The 22,760-nt window shown below is 33.4% G+C and overlaps 3 protein-coding genes across 4 annotated transcripts in view; 1 reads left to right on the top strand and 2 right to left on the bottom strand.

Moving 5' to 3' along the window:
* The window catches only part of LOC143205248 (uncharacterized), a 57,308-nt gene extending 50,958 nt beyond the window's left edge, over window positions 1-6,350 (top strand). For both annotated transcript variants that reach the window (XM_076418428.1, XM_076418427.1), the window contains exon 5: window positions 5,907-6,350. In XM_076418428.1, coding sequence (XP_076274543.1) covers window positions 5,907-6,216 — 310 coding nt within the window. In that variant the 3' untranslated portion in view covers window positions 6,217-6,350. The remainder of the gene's footprint in view (window positions 1-5,906) is intronic.
* Window positions 6,329-14,721, bottom strand: nAChRa10 (nicotinic acetylcholine receptor alpha 10 subunit). The gene is made up of 8 exons (XM_076418431.1): window positions 14,562-14,721; window positions 12,831-13,024; window positions 12,631-12,740; window positions 12,357-12,576; window positions 10,360-10,528; window positions 10,148-10,300; window positions 9,828-9,997; window positions 6,329-6,728 (listed from the first exon to the last, which is right to left on the bottom strand). The coding sequence occupies exons 1-8, from the start codon at window positions 14,650-14,652 to the stop codon at window positions 6,501-6,503; spliced, it is 1,335 nt and encodes a 444-aa protein (XP_076274546.1). The 5' UTR covers window positions 14,653-14,721; the 3' UTR covers window positions 6,329-6,500.
* Window positions 14,722-16,560: 1,839 nt separating this feature from the next.
* Window positions 16,561-22,325, bottom strand: LOC143205246 (serine palmitoyltransferase 2). Its single transcript, XM_076418420.1, has 10 exons — window positions 22,097-22,325; window positions 21,978-22,028; window positions 21,677-21,876; window positions 21,485-21,616; window positions 21,062-21,426; window positions 20,795-21,004; window positions 20,606-20,733; window positions 18,053-18,216; window positions 17,881-17,979; window positions 16,561-17,826 (listed from the first exon to the last, which is right to left on the bottom strand). The coding sequence occupies exons 1-10, from the start codon at window positions 22,172-22,174 to the stop codon at window positions 17,586-17,588; spliced, it is 1,668 nt and encodes a 555-aa protein (XP_076274535.1). The 5' UTR covers window positions 22,175-22,325; the 3' UTR covers window positions 16,561-17,585.
* Window positions 22,326-22,760: the final 435 nt, after the last annotated feature.

Here is a 22,760-nt window from a genome sequence, read left to right as displayed (position 1 = left end):
GATATTTTTGAAAATCTGTTGTGTTAATTTTTAATTGAAAATGAAACCATTTAAATTAACATTTTAATTTATTTATATTAAGTTTTACTATCAAAATAACTTACAAAAAAGTATAAAATAATTTAAAAGGGCACGGTTGTACTTTTTCTTTTATTATCATAGGTACTATCTCTTAATAAATGATAATGATCCGTGATATTAACATCATCAAGCAAATTTCACTGTTTGAAGCGAGAGCCTAAACGCTCTTGGTGTCTTGGTTGTTCTGGTGTCGGTAAAAACTCCCTATAGGAATACTTTTATGAGAACTAAGAGATGAGCTACTATTCCGCGATAATTTTTTCGACTAATGTGCGACTGGAGCAGAAGAGGATTCCAGATCAGGATATTCGATAGGTTTTGCATTTTTACCTCTACGTCTTTTACTAGGATTCACAATGCAAAAATAGCAGTCGTTAACGTAATCTTTTCATTCTCGCCATATTCTTGGTATTGTAGATTTCATTGACCTTTTCTCCCCTCGATGCCAACCTAAAATATAGAATTTACACTTTCGCGACTACATTCTAAGGTATTCTAGATTTGTACAGAACAGCTGATTGTTGTTTATCACTCTAGTGCCATCTATCAGCGCTGTGTGAACGTATAAACCCCACTCTGATCGCGCGGTATTTTTAAAATATTAAAAATAATTAAAATTTGTAAGAAAATCAAATATGAGTATTATTATTCTAACTATTATTACTAATATTACTACTTATTATGATTATTAACTAACATGAAAATCACAAAATAAACTTTAGGGCAAAGAACGAATTTTTTTTCGTAGAATAATATTATCAATGGATAGCCTACGACAAGAATACATTAAAATTCATCGTGGTCCGGTAGATTGAATATACTGCGCCTGCGTGCGCTCCACGTGTATTAGAAATATTTAAATATTCTCCGTATTGCTTAGGATACGTAACTCCTTAGTCATAAAATACTACGGATCAAGATTAGCCCTACAAGATACTATACGTTGTTAATATAGCTCACTATGACCTTTATTCTCCATGCCTGAGTTCAGATTTTTATATTGTTATTTGGGTGTTGAACAATTGAATTATCCCCAATACACTCTCTTGTAGTATACCTGCTTTAGTTTTTTTATTGTTGAGTTTGTTTCTCTTATTTGACACCAAATATTCTGGCCAACGTCAAAAGTCTAAGAGTTCAATACATTACTTGTGTAACATATCCAGAAGCTTATATATGAGCTCCTCAAGCCAAATTGTTAAAAGTTTCATCAACGCCTAAGAACATAGCTGAAAAGACTGTTTCTCTTCGTAGACTCTCTTTTGAGATTTAAGAGTTATTTTTCATTCCTTCAAGAATTTGCCTAAAGGAAGAAGTGACAGGTCCAAATGATATGATGGGAGTTTGGCTCATACAAAACCTTTCGAGATAAATTTAATTTTTTTAATATGTGCAACACATATACGTCCTGCCTCCAGGGGTGTCATATTATATTTATTTTTAATATTAGTCATCATTAAAATCCAGTCATTCCAAGAATTTTCAAACGTTTTCAAGAACATGTTCAGAATACATGATTCTACTTCTATCATTAACGTATCTAATTAAAATCATTTTATGTAATTTATAGTGATGTCATATTAAAGACGTCTAAACAAATATATATAGTTAGTTTTTAATAAAACAAAGTCTAGAAATAGGTCTAAACTTTAAGTAAAACTAAATAAAACACTTTTTTTGACGAAATTAGTTTTTTTATTCAACATAATTCTCTTCAAGGGTGGTTATAGCGACCCTCCAATTTTTCGATGTCATTTTTGTAGTACGATTTGTCCTTTGCTTCAAAATAGGCCTTAGTTTCGTCGATCACCTCAAACATTCTTTTGAGATCTGAGAACAGGAAATAGTCGCTGGGGGCCAGAACTGGGGAATACGGTGGATGAGGAAGCAATTCCAATTCATGGATTTTTGCATTCGTTTTCACTGACTTGTGACACGATGCATTGTCTTGGTGAAGCAGCACTTTCTTTTTCTTGACGTCGATTGACGTTGATTTCGTCCTTCAAACGGTCCAATAACGCTATGTAATAGTCGTTGTTGATGGTCCTTCCTTTTTCAAGGTAGTCAATGAAAATTATTCCATGCGCATCCCAAAATACAGACGCCATAATCTTGCCAGCCGACTGTTGCGTTATGCCACGCTATGGAGTAGGTTCGTCGTGTGCAGTCTACTCGAATAACTGTCGATTGGACTTCGAAGTGAAATGATGGAGCCATGTTTCATCCATTGTCACATATCGATGCAAAAACTCGGGTTTATTACACTTCACTTCACTTACACTTTCTTCAAACACTGCTCCGAATCATCAAGTCGTTGTTTTTGGTCAAAAGTGAAATCGCGCGGCATCCACTTTGCACAAAGCTTTCTCATACCTAAATATTCATGAATGATATGATGTACGCGTTCAGTTAATATCTTTAGAGTGTATGCTAATTCATTCAATTTCAATTTAGGGTCATTCAAAATCATTTTGTGGATTTTTTAAATGTTTTCGTCGGTAACAACTTCTTTTGGGCGTCCACTGCGTTCATCGCCTTCGGTGCTCATTTCACCACGTCTAAACTTAGCATACCAATCCTTGATGGTTGATTTTCCTGGGGCAGTGTCCGAAAACTCGGCATCAAGCCAAGTTTTTGCTTCAACTGAATTTGTTCCCTTTAAAAAGCAATATATTATCAACAAGGAAAATACCTTTTTATCCATTTTTTTTTCACAATAACAAAAGTTGATTCACTCAAAATGCTATAATTCACAAACTAATGATCCGACAGATGTCAAATTTATACACGCATCTTTTGAGGGTTGGGGTTAACTAAAAAACGTGATTCAGATACAGATTTGTGTTTAAATTTAATAGAACAACAAAATTCCCCATTAATATTCTTATTTGTCATAGACCTTGACATGTTTAACTATGGAAAGGGCGTTTAAACTTCGTAGAAATAATATAAAATGAATTTCAAACCTGTTTCTAAAGTAGTTTCTATTCATACAGCTTTTTCAATAAGGTTCTAAGTTATTTGACAATATTACATATATTTAGCCAATGTTTTAACTAGTTTTAAATATCTTTTATACTAAACTTTGTAAGTAATTTCATAGATTATTACTCGATCTTTTATATTGTTTCGCAATATCCAACAAATTCTTTTTGTTAGCGCCTCCTTTGTCTCATTTTTCTGTTTCGTGTTTTTCTGACAATGAAAAAAGAAATCGCCACTTTCTGAGAGTCCCGGCAGCTTCATGTTCTCATAGTTTTTATGTTAACCAAAACTATTGTTTGCGGTCAAGGTATTACTTATTTTCATCAAACAAAAAGTGGTTTTATTAGAATTCGGATGTTTCGCCGAAATTAATTATCCTAGCAACGATAGTTTAATAACTTATTGTTCCATAGAATTAAGAGATGGAAGATTACAAGAACATGAAGCAAAAAACATGTTTGTAAAGTTGCACAATATCTTATAGGATATAATAAACAAAACTGGGATCTGAACAATAGTTTATGTAAATTTTGACGAAAATCAACTAAACCAAAACTTTGCTTGATTAGGTGTCATAGTATTGGAAGCTTATATCTAGGTATATAACTAGGAAGACCCATCGGCCCTACCTCAGTCTCTGGTGAAATAATGTTTATACATGTAACTGTTGTATTTTTATTATATGCACCTCACTACCCTAGATCAGATTGTTTGATTATTTTAAGTCTGTGTCCTGCTCTGGTGGTATCCAAAAGTTGCAATACTTCAATATTCTTATGAGGATGGAGTCTTTCTCATGCCACCTTGCAATTCTCTCGATTTCTTGACTGAATGTGGGTATCTGAAGGTCTCAATGTAGGTAGTCATTTCTGTAGTATTTGGGTGCGCCCACTATACTTCTCAGAACTTTATCTGAAAAATTAGTATTTTGTTTATGTTACTCTTTGCAGAACATCCCCTTAATTGAACTCCGTATGTCCATATAGATTTCAGTATTTGCTCATACAAAAGCAATTTATTATGTACTGATAATTGTAATTTTCTCCCATTTAACCAATACATTTTCCTATATATCGATTCCAGTTCTTTTCCTTTCTTCTTTATATGTTCCTTCCGACGCAGTATTGCATCAAGATTCATTCCGAGATATTTAGCGTTGTTGCTATATGGAATGATAGTACAAATTTACTTTCGTTAATTTTTATTTTCCAAGCTTGTGTCCAATTATTTATATTGTCACTTGCCTGTTGTAATTTACGTGAGGCTTCTTTACTATTGACTGCGACAGCTACAATCACAGTATCATCACCAAATTTAACCATCGTAATATTCTCGGTTTGTGGTATATCACAGTGTAGAGTAGATAAAGCGTTGGTCCCAGTACACTTCCTTGTAGTACACCTGCTTTAGCTTCGTTTATTGTAGAACAAGCTTCTTCTTGTTTCTCTAACATTCTCTAAACATTCTGGCTGTGATGTACGATTTTAGTAGTCCGGTGTGTTGTTGTGATAAGATTTTCTGTAGTTTATGAACAAGGCCTTTATGCCAGACCTTCTCGAAGACTTGCGCTACATCTAAGAATATAGCTGAGCATACTTTTTTTACTTTCGTAGGCTATTTCAATAACATCTGTTATTCTGTAGACCTGGTCAATAGATGAATGCTTGTTAATCAACCCAAACTGGTGTGTTGGTATTAGGTTTTTTCTCTATGATCAGTTTTATTCATTTCAACGGGAGTTCTTCAAAGACCTTAGATATTACTGGCAGCAGTGATAGAGGTCTATAGGATTTTATTTCATTTAGCGACTTTCCAGGTTTTGGAATCATTATAATTTCCGTCATCTTCCAAATTCCTGGGACATGTCTTAATCTAAATGTTGTATTAATTAAGTTGGTGACTTTTATAATTCCCTTTCTTGGTAGTTTTTGCAGTAATTTTCCTATTATTAAATCATAGCCTGATGATTTCTAAGGATTAATATCAGTTTTAATAACTTTGGTTAACTTTTTTCGGCGTGACTGATTCAATCACCGAATTTTCAGCTTCTATGTCCGGAAAATTATATTCAATACTAGTTTCGTTTGGTTTGAAATTTTTTTCTAGGTATTCAGCAAATGCTTCTGCTTTTTGGTGATTGTCACGTGCCTAATTCCCACATAGGTATCTTATAGGTGGATTTTGGAGACATGTACCATCAACAGTGACTATTACATAGTGTTATTGGACCGTTTGAAGGACGAAATCGCTGAAAAACGGCCGCATTTGAAGAAAAAGAAAGTGCTGCTTCACCAAGACAATGCACCTTGTCACAAGTCAGCGAAAACGATGGCAAAAATCCATGAATTGAGATTCGAATTGCTTCCTTATCCACCGTATTCTCCAGCGACTATTTCCTGTTCTCAGATCTCAAAAGAATGCTTACTGGGAAGAAATTTTCGTCGAATTAAGAGGTGATCGCTAAAACTGAGGCCATTTTGACGCAAAGGGCAAATCTTACTGCAAAAATGATATCGAAAAGTTGGAGGGTCGCTATAATCAGTTTATCACCGTTGAAGGGAATTATTTTAAATAAAAAAAACTAATTTTTCGAAAAAAATGTGTTTGCCCGTTACTATAATAATTTAATTAATTAATATTTAATTAATAATCTATAATTTTATCAAAACCATTGAATTTAACAATTAAACTAGGTAGTTTAACAATTTTTATATTGATACTTTGTATTTTCCAAAAAAAAACTATTTAAAATGGATTTAGAAACCCGTTTTGTTTTTACATGTTGAAATATGATTCACCAGATTATGATATGATATGAAGAAGCTATTTGTTTTTTTCAGGTACTACTACGACAAGAACATAATGTCCAAAGTGCACGGCAAAAGATACGCCTACAAATTCGACTTCCACGGACTGATGGCGGCCTGCCAGGCCCAAGCCCAGGGACAAGGAGACGTCGTCGCCTCCTACAAGTACCAGCCCCACCAAAGCGACCTGGGAGCCGCCCTTTATCCGTCCGCGCACGGCAGCAGTCCCCGGATCCCCGGCATCCTCCCGCCCCCCTCCCAACAGCAGGGACTCTTTCCGCCACCGTCGTACTGGCCGTACTCCTCCAGCAGCTTCGATCCAAGAGGCCCCCACTTCAATTAACTTTCGTTCTCCCTCTCTCTCTCTCTCTCGCTCTCGTTGAATCTCAGGTACCAGATAGAAATAAGGGAAAAGCGACACCTTTATCTTGCCGAAATGAAAAAGAGTCAGGTTGTTTTTAGTTCTTAAGAGGTTTATTATTTTTATTTTAGCATTTAACAAATTCTGTTATGTTTTGTCGTGACCAGCAGGTAAACATGTTATATAGAGATCGATTACTGTTAATTTTTAGAATAAAATATAATTATAAAAAAATCCTACTCGATGTTTTTGTTGCATCTCTCGAGTCACACCGAGTAAACGATGGCCAGGATCACGAACAACAAGGAGTAGGCGATGAAGGAGATCTTGTCGATGGCGGCGGCTAAGAGGACCCAGTCGTCCTGATAGGTGGTCTTCTCCGAGTGGTGACTCCTGACGATGCCGTGGTCGTCTCCGACGTGCATGTCATCGAAATCGGTCACCTGGTGATCTCTCATCTCCTCGGCGGTAACTCGATGGACCGTCATGGTCGACTATAGGAATTATTAAAAATTGTATAAATATATATACGAGAATAATTACAATGTCCCAAAATTCCCACATATTTTGTTATGTGAATAACCAAAAAAACAAGTAAAGACACAACTGTATAACGTTCCAGGGTTATTTTTTATTACTAAATAATATCTCAGTGATATTATTATTAAAAATTAGAGTCTGAACAATAGTTGTTTAATGTTTAACGTTACATAGTTCCGGGAGTAACAAAGAAAACGATTTTGTTGTTCAAAATTTGCCTTATTCATCAACGTAATCTCCATCAAGAGACACTTTTGAGAAAGGATTTATCTTTTTCTTCAAAATAGGCCTGTCACCAGTTGGTGTCCACTCAGATGACGATCGTTTTGATTCCAGAGTGAAGTGATGGATCCATGTTTCATCCATTGTCACATATCGATGCAATCATTCCTGTTTGTTACGTTTAAACATGGCCAAACACTGCTCAGAATCATCAACACGTTCTGGTTTTTGTTCGACAGTTAGCAAACGCGGCACCCAGTTTGAACAGAGCTTTCTCATAGTCAAATGCTTATGCAATATAAAACCTATACGTTCCTTTGATATCTTTACGATGTTAGCAAACCAACGTTTTATTGCCGTTTCTGATGTAACGGAGTCCTTATAACACTTTTCAATCCATTGTTTCGTTTGAACGGTATTTTTCCCATCAAGAAGTAGTGTAAAATTAAATCACGAAATTGTTTTTGATCCATTATTTTGAAAATAACAAAAGTAGTGTCACTCTTAGCACAATAACTTCAACTAACGAGAAGAATATCATGAAATTTCAATAGCTTTCTTTTGAAGTTTTGTTCAGTACTAACAGAAAAGTAACTGAGTCATATAAGAAAGAACTATCAAAATAAGAGTTTGGAGTGGCCTGCTTCTATTATTGATTGTAACATAACAGCTTCCCTTACTTTATTAATTTGTGCTCCTATATGACTAACGTCATTCATCTATTGTCGATAGGTTGGACTTAATTTCTTTTTAAGTCATATGGTCTTGCACTGAGAACTATAATATACCCTGAAGAACCAAACCGTCCACATATAGAGCCATCATCATCGAACATCAGATCGGTTAAAATTGTTATTATACTGGACTATCTGTTATCAAACATTCTCCAGGTAACTAGATACAGTACTATATTAAAGAGCAGTGAGGAATCGACATATCGTTGATACACCTATTCAGACAGACATTTCCTGTTGATGCACAAATCCATTAACAACGTACAGCACCATACATTCTGCTTCAAAATGCTATTGCAACATAATGCTCTCTAAATTTCCATTAATATAATATGAATTAAGAACATGAGGAACATCTGGTTTAACAGGACGGTATCACATAACATTCAATACAAAAAACAATCAAATTGCCATTGAAAACATTTATCAAGAGACTTATGCCAACAAAGCCATAATTATTCATGCTATGAAGAAGGAAACTGAGCTCAGTTTCAAGAAATTCTCATCATATGTTGATCCATTATGAAAATGTCGACAAAAAAGTGTGTATATGTCAGCAAAGCTGTAAAACTATTTGCAGGATAGTTTAAATATATATTTTCGTACCGCTATACTATACGTATCCACCTACTCTTTTCTTAGTAAGCAAGTATCTTTTATTATATCTCTACTGTTCTTTCATTGATTTTTCTTGCTCATCCTGTTGTTCATGATGTTCATTTCTACTGCTTGCATCATTCTTCGATAATAACAGGTCAATTTAAAAGTCCCCGGCCCGACACATAGATGGCGCCACTAGAATTAAATCCATATATTTTTAGTTAGCCCTAACCCTCAATAAATGCGTGTATAAATTTGACAGCTGTCGGATCATTAGTTTGTGAATTATAGCATTTTCAGTGAAGCAACTTTTGTTATCGTGAAAAAATGGATAAAAAGAAATTTCGCGTGTTGAAAAAATGTTGCTTTTTGAAGGGAAAAAATACAGCTGAAGCAAAAACTTGTCTTGATGCCGAGTTTCCGGACACTGCCCTAGGAAAATCAATCATCAAGGATTGGTATGCTAAGTTTAGACGCGGTGAAATGAGCTCCGAAGACGGTTTACGCAATGGACACCCAAAAGGGGTTGTTAACCCGAAAACATTTAAAAAATCCACAAAATGATTTTGAATTACCATAAATTGAAATTGAATGAAATAGCAGACACTCTAAAGATATCATCTGAACGTGTACATCATATCATTCATGAATATTTGGGTATGAGGAAGCTCTGTGCAAAGTGGGTGCCACGTGAGCTCACTATTGACCAAAAACAACGACGAGTTGATGATTCGAAGCAGTATTTGAAGATGATCAAGCGTAATAAACCCGAGTTTTTGCGTCGATATGTGACAATGGATGAAACATGGCTCCATCATTTCACTCCGAAGTCCAATCGACAGTCATCCAAGTGCACTGCACACGATGAACCGGCTCCAAAGCGTGGGAAAACGCCACAGTCGGTTGACAAGGTTATGGCGTCTGTATTTTGGGATGCGCATGGAATAATTTTCAGTGACTACCTTGAAAAAAGAAGGACCATCAACAGCGACTATTACATAGCGTTATTGGACCGTTTGAAGGTCAAAATCGCCGAAAAACGGCAGTATTTGAAGAAAAAAAAAAGTGTTGCTTCACAAGACAATGCACCGTGTCATCGGTCAGTGAAAACGATGGCAAAAATCCATGAATTGTTTCCTCATCTACCATATTGTCCAGATCTGGCACCCAGCGACTATTTCCTGTTCTCAGATCTCAAAAGAATGCTTGCTGGGAAGAAATGTTCGTCGAATGAAGAGGTGATCGCCGAAACTGAGGCCTATTTTGAAGCAAAGGACAAATCGTATTACAAAAATGGTATCGAAAAATTGGATGGTCACTATAATCAGTGTATCACCCCTGAAGGGAATTATGTTGAATAAAAAAACTAATTTTGCCAAAAAAATGTGTTTTGCCATGGAAGGTCGCAGACTTTTCAATTGACCTGTTATACACGCGTCACCAGCGTAGCTTCTCCGTACTGGTTTAATAGGGTTAATGAAAAAAATAAATAGTTACCTGCGGTATGTAAGTATTTAATCCCAGATATTTTCCGAATTTTCCCACTAAACATTGTTTGATGACCCAAGGAAGCGAATGTGCGTGTCTACTTCTGGATATCGTGATGACCACCACTGATCCAATTGAGGAAAAGGTCACAATATACAAACAGCTACTATAGAACAATACTGCAAAAGATATATTGAGTTTTGCAAATCTCTAGTATTATTATAAAAATGGTCAAGCACTTATTATTAATTCCAGATACCTTTAAAATATTTGAGTGAATTTGAGTGAATAATTGAAACATTGAAAGCAAATAAAATGTTTGAGCTTACCTATTAGGGGTGTGTGATTACCCATCGCTGGCATTTTCTGTGTGAAATACAACATAAACAAACAAACAATGATGGCAGTACATCCATTCAGAATGATCTTCTCTCCAGCGCTGGGCGGTAGCCAGAACGTCAACAGAATCAAGAACACTATCACTAAAATTCAATTGGACATCATTAAAGGCCCTTCCAATAACTACCTACGTCAAACCTACCTATAACAGGTGTAACAATGATGGCTTTGTACGAAGGTGATATCCTGTCCACCAAAATATTCACGGTTATGTCCGGATAAGCCTCAGGACAACATTCGTAATAGGTTATGTTCCGATAAATCGAGGTCTTCTTTATTTTCCATTCGCTATTTTGTATTATTAGATCTAGCTAAAAGAACCGCTATTTAAAAAGTAGATGTTTTATATATGTATTTATATAGATGATACTTAAATATGTCTTAGAGTAAACAAATAGACAAATCTGAAATAAAAAATAATATATCGAGAGTGTCAGAATGTTGATCCAGAAGAATACAGATTTAATTTAAGAATAACTATAGTATATATGGAGAGATATGCGAAAATTCCTAAAACGTCGTATTAAAAAGTGTACTAAGGATAAGGAAAATACTCAGAAACATGAAAAAATAATCGAAAATATCAAAATTCAGTATGTTTATGTCAAAATTTGCTAAATTATTTAACTTACTGACTTAAATGTCAAAATATTTACAAAGGAATATGTCTTTAGCTAGCTTAATATATAAGAAGACAAAAGTGAGTATTCAAGAAATATAAATAACACTAATTTAATGTTAATGTTAATGTTAAAATGTATTCTTAGAGATGAAAATGTTCAAAGTATAAATAAAGCTAACTAGAATTGTTAAAATCCCTTATCTGTCAAGCCAAAAATTGTTGTAATGTATCTAAACACCAACATATGTGCTAAAGAAGATGTATTCACCTAACTTACAAGGAAATAATTTTAAAAAAAACTAATTTAAAACTTCAAAATTCCTTAAATGTCATGTTTTGTCAGAATTGTTTAATTATTTAAAGTCTCATTAAAGGTTAAAATATGATATACAATTATTGAATAAATATTTCAAAAAAAGATATACTTAGCTAACAAATTAATATATACAGTTGTGCAGAAAGCAGTTCCCGAAAAATAAATAAATAAAATTAATTTAATGTATCAACAGTGTATTATATGTTGAAAATGCTGTGTCAAAATCTATTGCAAAGATGCCAAAATATATACTACAAGAAGATATCTTTAGATTTTTGACCTAACCTGTTTTTTAAAATGATCAAAAAGTTGTGACAGTAAACAATTGATATGTATAGATAATTATCATTATTTATAATTAGAAAATGTATATAAAAAAACATTACTTGGGCTATAATTCACTATATAAACTTATTAATAGAATATTTCGTTAATTTTGAAATAATGTCAAAACTCGTACTTATAAGAAGATATATTTAAATAACTTAGCTTATCCTATATTTAGAGAACAAAATCTGACTTGGCTATCAAAAAATATGAAACTGTTAGCAATGTTATTACGTATAGTCTATTCAAAATTATTTTGGGTATACGTCATCTAAAGTTGTGAGGTCAAAACGTCGTAATGTAGCAACTCTGAGTTTTAGTTCAGTTGGGCTTTGATACACAACAAAATTATAATCTCAATAAAATAATTGAACAAAATGATATTCAAATATAATTTATTTTAACATTGTAGTATATCTAAAAACTACAGTAAATTATACAGCCACAATAGTTCATAGGTTAGAGTTATAACCTCTTATCACTATTGTTTTCAAGAATTTTACATACGTTTGATAAGGGGACGACTTTGATAGGCTCATTCGTTACGTATTCGAACTAATCAGACAGCATGGTGTCTCTATTTAGCTAGAATAAAATGAGAAAGAAAACATTGTCTGATTCTGAAACGAATTTAGAAATTGCGGCAGGCAATATATTAAACATATTGATGACGTATGTACAAAAAAACTTTGAATAGACTATATATATACAGATAATTATTAATCTCAGTTATTAATAATTACCTCTATATAAGTTTATAGTTGTAGTATCTCACTGAGTTAAAGTAACATTTGATTGTTATCTTGCATTTTGTTCCTGAGTCAAAAATAAAAAAAAAACATCTGAATACATTTTGATCCTCTCGATATCTTACCTTTACGTCAGTGTCATTGTTATATACGTCCAGATCTATCTGATCACCACTATATGTCCACGAACCAAATTTCATCGAACATTCCTGGCTGTCGAATGGCCAGTACTTCAAGTTCAAATTGCACAATACCGAGAATTGAGCTGGTGGTACCCATAACACATTCCCATTCGAGAACACTATGCAGTGGGTGTTGTAATGGTTGATGGCCGTGCTGGTAGCACTAAACAAAACACGATCTTGTCTTGTTAAGTGATATTACGTGAGCCAGATTTACCTGTTGTAAAGGAAAATATCCGGTTGCCAAAGTTCGTGGTCAGCCAGATTTAAGGAATGGATGCCGCCATATTTACTAGGATCCCATTTCAGTTTGTCATCGTCCCAAGACTACAAACATACTGGCTACTTAACTCAACAACGACACAACAGATGGCGCTTCCTGTTCCCTTCTATAAGTTAATCAATATGACGACTTACCATTTTAAGCCAACTATGAACGGTCAAGACGGCTTTGAATTCATTTATCTCGATGTGTCTAATGGTCAATCCAAGCTTGACCTTTGTCACGTTGTAATGCTGCGTAGGCCTTGCAAATTTGTCGTAATTCAACAAAAGATCTCGCCTAAGCTGATCCGTAAACGTCGAATTCCATAACGGTTGCGGTCCTAATTCTATTAAATTAAATTCGCGTTTTATTTTCGGAGGAAATGTTTAGAATAAAACTTTTGTTTTCGATAAACCCTATTTCGTCATCAATAGTTTTTTTCCTTTGGACAAAAGTCAAGTTACAAAAACAATGATCGATGACAGTTGCTGAGTTTAGTATCAATTTTAATTTTGAGTTTTCTATAAACGTCGGTAGTTTTCTAACAAATGATTTTCGATTATACATATGTCAAAACGACATTTAGGTTAGGATACAAGCGATTAAGTTGTAGTTTTTGAAATTAGGATCATTTATTATTTCCTTTTTGTATTCAAACCAAACCATATCTGCCAATGAATATCCAGCGTAAGTAAATGTTAAGATTGTGCTTTCAGTTTGCTATAATTATAGAATTTGTCGAAAATATAATAATATGATAGTTCTTTGAGTCCATACACATTATTATTTCATTCGCCAAGATACATCTTTCATAACTCGTACTAATATTGCAGTTCAGTTAAGAAATTATATCTGATCCTCAAACGCCCCTGATCTAACACCATGTGATTAACATTTATTTCAAAATTACCAAACTCTATATAACTCTAAAGGGACGTCGACAATTCTAGTTATGTTACAGGAAGTTGTTGAATGTTAATAAATCACCAAGCCGCCCATAATTTTCATTTATATGAAGAGCTGATGAAGATCAGATATTTTATAAACTTAAATTCATGAAGCTTTCAGAGATTTAAGAAAGTGTCATGGCATTAAGTAGAGAATAAATATCTAAAGAATGCTGTTTACGTGTAAAAAGTAAGCTTTACTTTAAACTAACAGGTCAATTGAAAAGTCCTTGACCTGACACATAGATGGCACTACTAAAACTAAATCCATATGTTTTTTTAGTTAGCCCTGAGCCTCAAAAGAGGCAGGTATAAATTTGACAGCTGTCGGATCATTAGCTAGTGAATTATAGCATTTTGAGTGAAGCAACTTTTATTATTGTGAAAAAAATGGATAAATAGGAATTACCTTAAATATACTACTAAAAACAGCGACTATTACATAGCGTAATTGGGCCGTTTGAAAGACGAAATCGCCGAAAACACCCGCATTTGAAGAAAAAGAAGGTGCTGTTTCACCAAGACAATGCACCGTGTCAAAAATACATCAATTGGGCTTCGAATTGCTTCCTCATCCATTGTATCCTCCATATCTGGCCCCTAGCGACAATTTGCTGTTCTCAAATCTCAACATAATGCTCACTGAGAAGACATTTTCGTCGAATGAACACGTGAACGATCACCTCGATCACCGAAACTGAGGCCTATTTTGAAGCAAAAGATAAATCGCAGTATAAAAATGGTATCGAAAAGTTGGAGGGTCGCTATAATCAGTGTATCACCCTTGAAGGGAATTACGTTTAATAAAAAAATAATTTTGCCAAAAAAATGTGTCTTACTATGGTAGGCCGGGGACTTTTCAGTTGATCTATTACAACAAATTGTTCTCAAGTATTCGAGCTCTAAATTGTCAATAACACATTCTAATAATCTTACTTGTAGTTTGAAAGCCAGCCAATACACCGGAATAAATCCGATCACCAGCACACATCACTAAAAAACAAAGCAAATGTCGCCAGCGTGACATGTTAGTTATTGGCTGGCACAGCGAAGAGACACAAAGCTGTTTTTATTCAATAATTCGCATCAAAAGAAATTTGGAGGTATCAAGGGGACAGTCGACTGATTAGATAAATGTTTCCTGCCTTTTCAACACTATCTGCTATACCAAACGGGTATTTCCTTAACGTTGCATACGATTATTTATTTTTATTTTTATCGTCGTGTCCAAGGACAGCCTCTATGCCAATGCCTTGAAGAACGTTCTATATATAGAAAATAATTTTACGCTCTGGATATCTTTCCATCGATGATAACAATACAAAATTACATTAGTTCAGTTCGCCATTAGATGGCCAATATGGATAATGAATAGGACAAATAAAATAAACTCATGATATGTTGATGTAATAGCTCCGCAAAAAATAATTTAACATTGTCATGTTCTAAAAACAAATTTAGGAAATTCGATGAGTCAAGTTAAAGGAAATAAGCAATTAATATATTCTAAGGAAATAACTTCTATTACTCATTATTATTATTATTCATATAGTCTATATACATTTTAGATATTTTCATCGCCTCCACCTTTTTGTTAATATCATTTTATACCATTTTTGAAGAAAGCTAAAGAAATATGGTAAATCAATATTTTTAAAATGATGTATCCTTGTGATTGATTACAAATTTTAATTTGTATAATATAGTTATCAAAATCAATCTCAATAATTATTTATAAAACTACCTTCGCCATATAATTTACTTTATCATGAGACTTGTTTATAATAGTAAAATAGTTTTAGTATCATTGCTACAATGAAGGGTGAATTATATATGTTCAATAATTTTCACCACCCTGACTTAAACCTAGTACTTAAAAATTAAACTTATATTAAGCGACACCTTCGCCATTTTATATTTGTGAAGAACGGGAATAAAATGTGTGAAATCAAATAATACTTTATTAAAATCTGCTTCAAACAAAACTGTTAACATTATCGAAAAAATAATCCATTTAAATAGGCTGAAATAAATATTTCTTAAAATATATATATGTATGACAACTATATCTATGTATATGGTTTTTGTTGAACGAAAATAAAAACATATATATATATTAAATTGAACAAGAAACCTGGAAGAATTCAACATAATACTTTATACGTACATGTTAAATGGCAGACAATAATACTCACAAATATATATATATATATATATATATATATATATATATATATATATATATATATATATATATATATATATATATGTATGTATGTATGTATATATAAAACTATAAAACAGAAACTAAATAAACATAAGGACTGTTGAAGTGGCAACCACTATCCATCCAGATATTAAATATGCACTCAAATATCTATTCATTTATCTGATTTGATTATTTGAACATATAATCTATACTGTCTAGGAAAATATTGGTATCTATATGATTACAGTCCAAGCCATCTACAACCTAAGAACTGTTAGAGGAAAAGTTATTTTTAAGATGGTGTGAGGTGAACAATTTTCAAACGTAAACTATGGCACAGAAATCCTGGAGAATAGGATAATTTGTTCAACCGGATGTGTGGCCAGAAAAAACGTGTTAACATATCGGAGATGATAAATAGTGAATTAAGGTTTTTGAAAAGATTTACCCTTGTTATTTTAGAATTTTTAATTTGTATACGATACTTATAATAAACAATCTCATAATTTTAAAAAATTGCCTTCGCCATATCATTTGCTCTATCTTAAAAGTTATTTTTAAAAATGAAATAGTTTTAGTATCATCGCCGCAATAAAAGGTGAATCATATATCTTCAATAATTTTCACCACTCTGACTTTTAAACCTAGTACTTAAAAAAATAAACTTATATTAAGCGACACCTTCACCATTTTATATTTGTACAGAACGGGAATAAAACGTGTGAAATCAAATAATACTTTATTAAAATCTGCTTCAAACAAAACTGTTAACATTATCGAAAAAAATAATCCATTTAAATAGGCTGAAATAAATATTTCTTAAAATATATATATGTATGACAACTATTTCTATGTATATCTCGAATCCGAGAAGCCGTATGTCTTTAAAAAAACATCTAGGATATGCGTCCACACTCCATATTCAATATATTTGTTCTTCCTGTTAAATTATTCGTAATAATCCTCTTATGCTACCAATTTGTTTTTGTTGAACCAAAATAAGAACATATATATTTTAAGTGAACAAGAAACCAGGAAGAATTCAACATAATACTTTATACATATATGTAGAAGGCATATAATAATACTCACAATATAAATATTTAAAAAACTATAACACAGAAACTAAGCAAACATAAGGAATGTTGAAGTAGCAAACATTATCCCTCCAGATATTGAATATGGACTATCTGTTTGTTTATCTGATTTGATTATTTGAACATATAATCTATACTGTCTAGGAAAAAATTGGTATCTATATGATCACAGTCCAAGCCAACTACAACCTAAGAACTGTTAGAGGAAAAGTTAGTTTTAAGATGGTGTGAGGTGAATAATTTTTAACTGTAAACTATGGCACAGGAATCCTGGAGAATAGAATAATTTGTTTAACCGGATGTGTGGTCAGAAAGAATGTGTTAAAATGTCGGAGATGATATCTATAAAGCGTCGAGATACATAGGGGCATCACGATTAATTTTAGAAAGCATGTCAGAGTTTCCTGTGACATCCACCATGATGTCTGAACTCTATGTACTCGAATGTTTGTAAGCCTAATTTAATGGCTGGTTAATTAGTAATAAAAAAAACTATTCCATAAAAAAACTGCCGCAATAAACTAATGCTACGAGAAGACTACTGATTAGCCGCCATTAAAAAGGCCAGACGAATATCGCCGTTTGAACTTGAGATGAAAGATCTTACTGGTGAAGTTGTTAAGATTGCAAACTAGTGATTATGAGAGCCCATCATCAGTCTTGATAGACTTTAATGTCGTCATAGTTAATAGGAGTAAGATCGCGAGGTTTCCGCGAGTATTTCAGTCCGATCTCGTCAGCGACCCTTTCAAGTACCCCCAGGGCATAATCGAGTTGTTCTTTGGTGTGTCCCGCCGACAGACAAATCCTTATACGGCCCTCGAACAGCGGTGTGGCCGGATACCCGACTCCCACGGTCGCTATGTGCTCTTTGATCAGAGTCCTGACGATATAGCTGCAAATAAAACGGATGAGACCGATATACCAACGGAACGAGCACGAATCTTACGCTATTTTCGAATAAAGATACACTAAAATAGGAACAACAGGTGAGTCATCGTTTCCGTGAATAATTAGCCCGATCTGCTCGAGTCTCATTCTGAAGTACCTGGAATTGTAAAAAATAATCGATGTTATCAACCATATCTACGTAAGAAATCAAGTCTCGTTAAAATACTCGCCTCGTATTTCTGGCTAGAGTTTCGATGCGTCTCTGACCTTCATTTGTGCCGTCTTTACCCATAAGTATCTTCAGAACTGTTATAATTTGCGCCGCTAACGGAGGAGGCATAGCCCAGGCGTGACAGGACGCGTAACTGTTCTCTCTCAAATACGAAATTAGTCGCTGAAAATAGTACGTTAATAACGCCTATTAATATCTGTTTAATTTGTTACGAATCAACGCCAGATAATTAGCAGTTAAAATCAACGATGCGATACGATGTTACTATCTCGTTTCGCAACCAGTTTATTAAGGTGGGCAAATAGGTGTAGAGGCTTCAAAAAATTTCATTTTTCTTTGTTTCCTAAATCGATAGTACATGACAGTGTTGGAAGGATTCTTTGTTTCAATAGATTTTAGATATAAATGTACAGAAGTATTACTGACCCAGTAAGGATATTTATATTTTAAAATTGATTAAAATTGAAAGGTTCTAACTTGACTTTCATAGCGTGCGTCTCATTTATACAAAAAAATGTCTTCGTATCCGAAAAACGAGAATGGTGGTTCAAGTCATAGTACTAGACCTCATAAAAGATCATTTCACGGAAATCGGTATACAGTGAAAATGAAGGAGAAGAAAAAGTGAAAGAAGAAAAGAAAGAAAAGAAAAGAGAGAAAGAAAGAAAGTAGAAGTGAAAATAAAGAAAATGAGGATTTATCGAGAGATGATTTACTCGATAGATGTTTAGCCGGTAATACTCAAAACGCAAATGAAACAGTTTGGCAATTGGCTCCAAAACATTTACATATTAGTTTAAAAATCGTTGAGGTCTCCGTATATTTGCTTGCGTGCTTATTTAATGAAGGACTTTTAGTATTTAAGAAGTATTTTAATCACTCTGAAACTTTCATAGCGTGCGCTTCATTTATACAAAAAAAGTCTTCGTGTCCGAAAACGAGTATGGAGCAAATCGATATACAGTGAAAATGAAAAAGAAGAAAAAGTGAAACAAGAAAAGCAAAATAGAAAGTAGAAGTGAAAATGAAGAAAATGAAGATTTATTGAGAGATGATTTACTCGATAGATGTATAGATGATCGGCTCCAAAACATTCTTATATCGGCATATTTGGCTGCATACTTAATTAATGAAGGAACTTCCAGTATTTTAACCATTCTGAAAGTGCTTAATATTACCATTGGTAGCAGAAGCTTCAATTATGTCTTAACAATCGTCGCATAATGCGTCAAAATCGGCGCAGCTCTCTGGACAGCAAAAAAATTCGGAAAACTCGAAAATAACAGCAGCAAGCCGAAAATGACACATATGAGGCTGATAATGGACCGCAATATGATTCTGCGATTTGGTAAACTTACCTCTACTGCTATTCCAACTTCAAACGCGTTTTTCTCGAAAATATGTTTTTCGAATTTGTATACATTCTAACTCTTAGTGTTTATAATCGTTACGAAATATCACACATATCTTCTCTATATATACAGTCTCTGTGACTTAGCAACTAAGAAAAATTATAATTTTTACTACTTTTTTTAATTGCATGTAAATGTAAATGCAAAAAAATTGTGACCTCCAAAATGTACACAAATGACCTACCTGGATGAACACTCTCTTATGAGAAACCTCTTAAAATATGTTCTCAAAATATAAATAGAACAAATGTATTCATAAATAGCTAAAAAAATTCTTAAAAATTGCCAGATATACGCGGCCCTACACCTATTTCCCCCTTATTCTGATCTGGAATATTGAAAACATCGTTTTTATGGGTATATTTTCAACGTTGAAATTATAAAAGAATGGCGTTAAAGGGTCCGAAACATCGGTGATAGTGATGATGACCACTTGGAATGGGGATAAGCCATGGAAACAGATAATTTTCGGATGACTTTTATTTTCAAAACGTCAGCTTTGGAGGAAGATATACTTTAAAATAAATGATACGTGGTGAGATTTTAGATAAACCCTCCCCACTAGACAAAATCACGTGCGTTTTTTTGGTACAAATTATCCTAAAGTTTTTCAGAACGTTATCTTTAAATACAGGTATGATCTAGTTCAATTCAATATAATAATTATTGATATAAAAATTGTATTCTACGAAAAAGATAAATAAATACACCTGATATCTTAGATGATGACTTTACAGGTCAACAGATTTTTTAATTGGTAAATAAATATGACCCTAAATTTATTTTCCATTGCATTTAATTACAAAAAAAAAGATTCTGCGCGTCTGGATCAAAATAGCCCCTTAATCAGGTATCAAAATCTATTAAAACCAATGATTAAAAGTATTATTTATTTTAAAACAGACCGAGATAATTGACGGCAAAATTAAAGATGAAATACGAACAACGTAATCATCTGGTGTTGAAACCTGTTTTTTCCCGCCAAATGACGAGCACATGCATGTTGAAATAAAATATGAATGTTATTCAAAGTTTATCATAAAACAAAAAATGTAAATGATAGGCACATTTTTTTAATTGCATCAGCACTAACGCTATTAAATATTTAAAAATAGAATTATTTTAATGACAATACTTACTTTGGAACCTGCAATGTATCCGCCAGCGCTGCCAAAGCTTTTTGTAAATGTCCCCATAAGAATATCTATATCTTTAGCATCTAAATTAAAATAATCTACTACTCCCTTACCATGTTTGCCCATAGCACCTGCAGAACAAAGCAATGAACACACTAACACACTATCTTAGATGTTTTAACTTAATCGAACCTATGCTGTGAGCCTCATCTAAATATAAGTAGGCCTTGTACTTCTTCTTCAGTGCTATAACCTCAGGCAACTTGACAATTGTTCCCTCCATACTATAAATCCCCTCAACAACTATGATTATTTTCTTCCATGGCTTAAAGGCACCAATTGGCTGATTTGGCTGACCAAAATATATTGCTTGTCTTAAGATTTCCTCCAGATGATTCATGTCTTAAATGTATAATTTTCCATTACTATGCCCAAACTTACCAAATGCATTATACTAACCATTGTGCTTGAATACTTTCACTGTAGCCCCAGGCAATTTAATACCCCATATTAAACTAGCATGATTCTTTTCATCACTGATAACAAGGCACCCTGGTTCAATTAAGGTGGGAATGTTCAGAGCATTCGTGGCATAGCCCATGCCAAAAGTGATCGTATCTTCTACACCCAAGAATTCCGCTAACAATTCTTCCAGTTCATTGTGAAGTCCACAGGTACCATAGTGGATGCGTGTACCACCAGTACTGATCCCATAGTCATATATAGATTGAACTGCTGCTTCAGCACATGGCCCAGATGATTCAGCAAAGCCCAGGTAATTGTAAGAGGCCAGGTTGACACATTTAGTTTGGGAACCAGTAAATCTAAAAAGCAGAATAACATAAACATTATGTAATACCTTGATTTAAAAGGGCATATTACTCGAAAGTCCATCCATTATCTTTAGTTATTCGATCCTTAAGAACTACTTCACTACCAGGAACACTGCAAATGGGATAATTCCAACAGTCCCTCACTCTTCGATACACATATCTTGAGTAAAAAGCTGAGAAACTAATAAAACATAAATTACTACAAATAAACATTGATCCCAATATCAATGTGATAACCTACCTATCATAGAGAGGTTGATACCCTTGTCTACCTTTTTCATGGATCACTTTTGGGGGAAATAAAAGCTGACTTAAATATCCCAGAACCATAAGAACATAAAAACTTATTTGTGTCAACATAGCAGTCAACAGAGTAGGTGGTTCAAATGATTCTTTAAATACCCTTTGCTTTTTGGTTTGTCCTATTTCTTCACTGGCTAGCTATAGAGGAAATACTGTTTGTAAATATTCCATGAAAACATATCAAAAGTCTTTTTTTATTGAAACATAATATTTAAACTGAAAAAATATATACAACTTACTGAATTAGATTTAGAAACTGAGCCCTTGTTCATTTTATCCACTTTAAATCCCTAAAACCAAACAGTGTAATAAAAATCACACCCAAAAATTAACAATCCTAATATATAGTTTTACTTACATTCAGTCTTTTTTGGTGTTCCGTTTTTATGTAGCCATTTCCGTTCAACATTACGGAACCGTTAATTTGTTTCTCCATGACGGAAAGATCCGAAAAGAAAAAACAATTACAAAACTAATAATTAAAACAGCGCCAGGCCCACTTCCCGAAATCTAACCTCACAGCTCCGCGGTAATAGGACGACGAAAAAAACTATGCCGCTTCACTGAAAACTTGATTGCTCCTGCGCAATTTCATGCGACGGTATGCGGTATATTAAATTGGTCGCGCAACAGCCACGGTATAATCTATTTTATAAAAAAAGATCTAATTAATAATGTTATTTATCAATTTTTGATAAATTTCTTTATATATTTTTTTGATGTCAGTTGTGAGGACTTTTGAAGTACTCTATCTTGATTCTCGTAAAGATTTATTTTACATTTGTCCGTTACTGTAGTAACCAAAAATGAATCATCTACCAGTAATGTGGAATTGTACTTTTTACTTATTTCGGGATTAATAAAACTGATAAGAAGTTTCGGCTATAACTGTAATGAATACATTAAAAACTGTTTGTTTTACAATCATCATGAGTCCATACTTTTAAAAATTATTACATAATAGAAAGTTATAATAAACATCTGACAACTGATATTGACTTAAGTGACAGATGTACGATTTT

The sequence above is a fragment of the Rhynchophorus ferrugineus genome, unplaced genomic scaffold (assembly GCF_030347505.1).
Source record: "Rhynchophorus ferrugineus isolate W39M unplaced genomic scaffold, kcgeb_rfMv2 rfM11, whole genome shotgun sequence".
Classification (NCBI taxonomy): domain Eukaryota; kingdom Metazoa; phylum Arthropoda; class Insecta; order Coleoptera; family Curculionidae; genus Rhynchophorus; species Rhynchophorus ferrugineus.
The sequence above is the reverse complement of the archived record's forward strand: the minus strand, read 5'-3'. Positions and strand labels throughout refer to the sequence as shown.

What these genes read in the sequence shown, in the direction of transcription:
- nAChRa10 (XM_076418431.1), bottom strand. Translation starts at nt 14,652, where the DNA reads ATGTCACGCTGGCGACATTTGCTTTGTTTTTTAGTGATGTGTGCTGGT. An exon ending in TTCATAGTTGGCTTAAAATG is followed by an intron (nt 12,741 to 12,830) that starts GTAAGTCGTCAT and finishes GTATGTTTGTAG; the next exon opens with TCTTGGGACGATGACAAACT. An exon ending in CATTGTTACACCTGTTATAG is followed by an intron (nt 10,301 to 10,359) that starts GTAGGTTTGACG and finishes ATTGAATTTTAG; the next exon opens with TGATAGTGTTCTTGATTCTG.
- LOC143205246 (XM_076418420.1), bottom strand. Translation starts at nt 22,174, where the DNA reads ATGGAGAAACAAATTAACGGTTCCGTAATGTTGAACGGAAATGGCTAC. An exon ending in AACACCAAAAAAGACTGAAT is followed by an intron (nt 22,029 to 22,096) that starts GTAAGTAAAACT and finishes GTTTGGTTTTAG; the next exon opens with GGATTTAAAGTGGATAAAAT. An exon ending in GATACATTGCAGGTTCCAAA is followed by an intron (nt 18,217 to 20,605) that starts GTAAGTATTGTC and finishes TACTATTTTCAG; the next exon opens with CGACTAATTTCGTATTTGAG.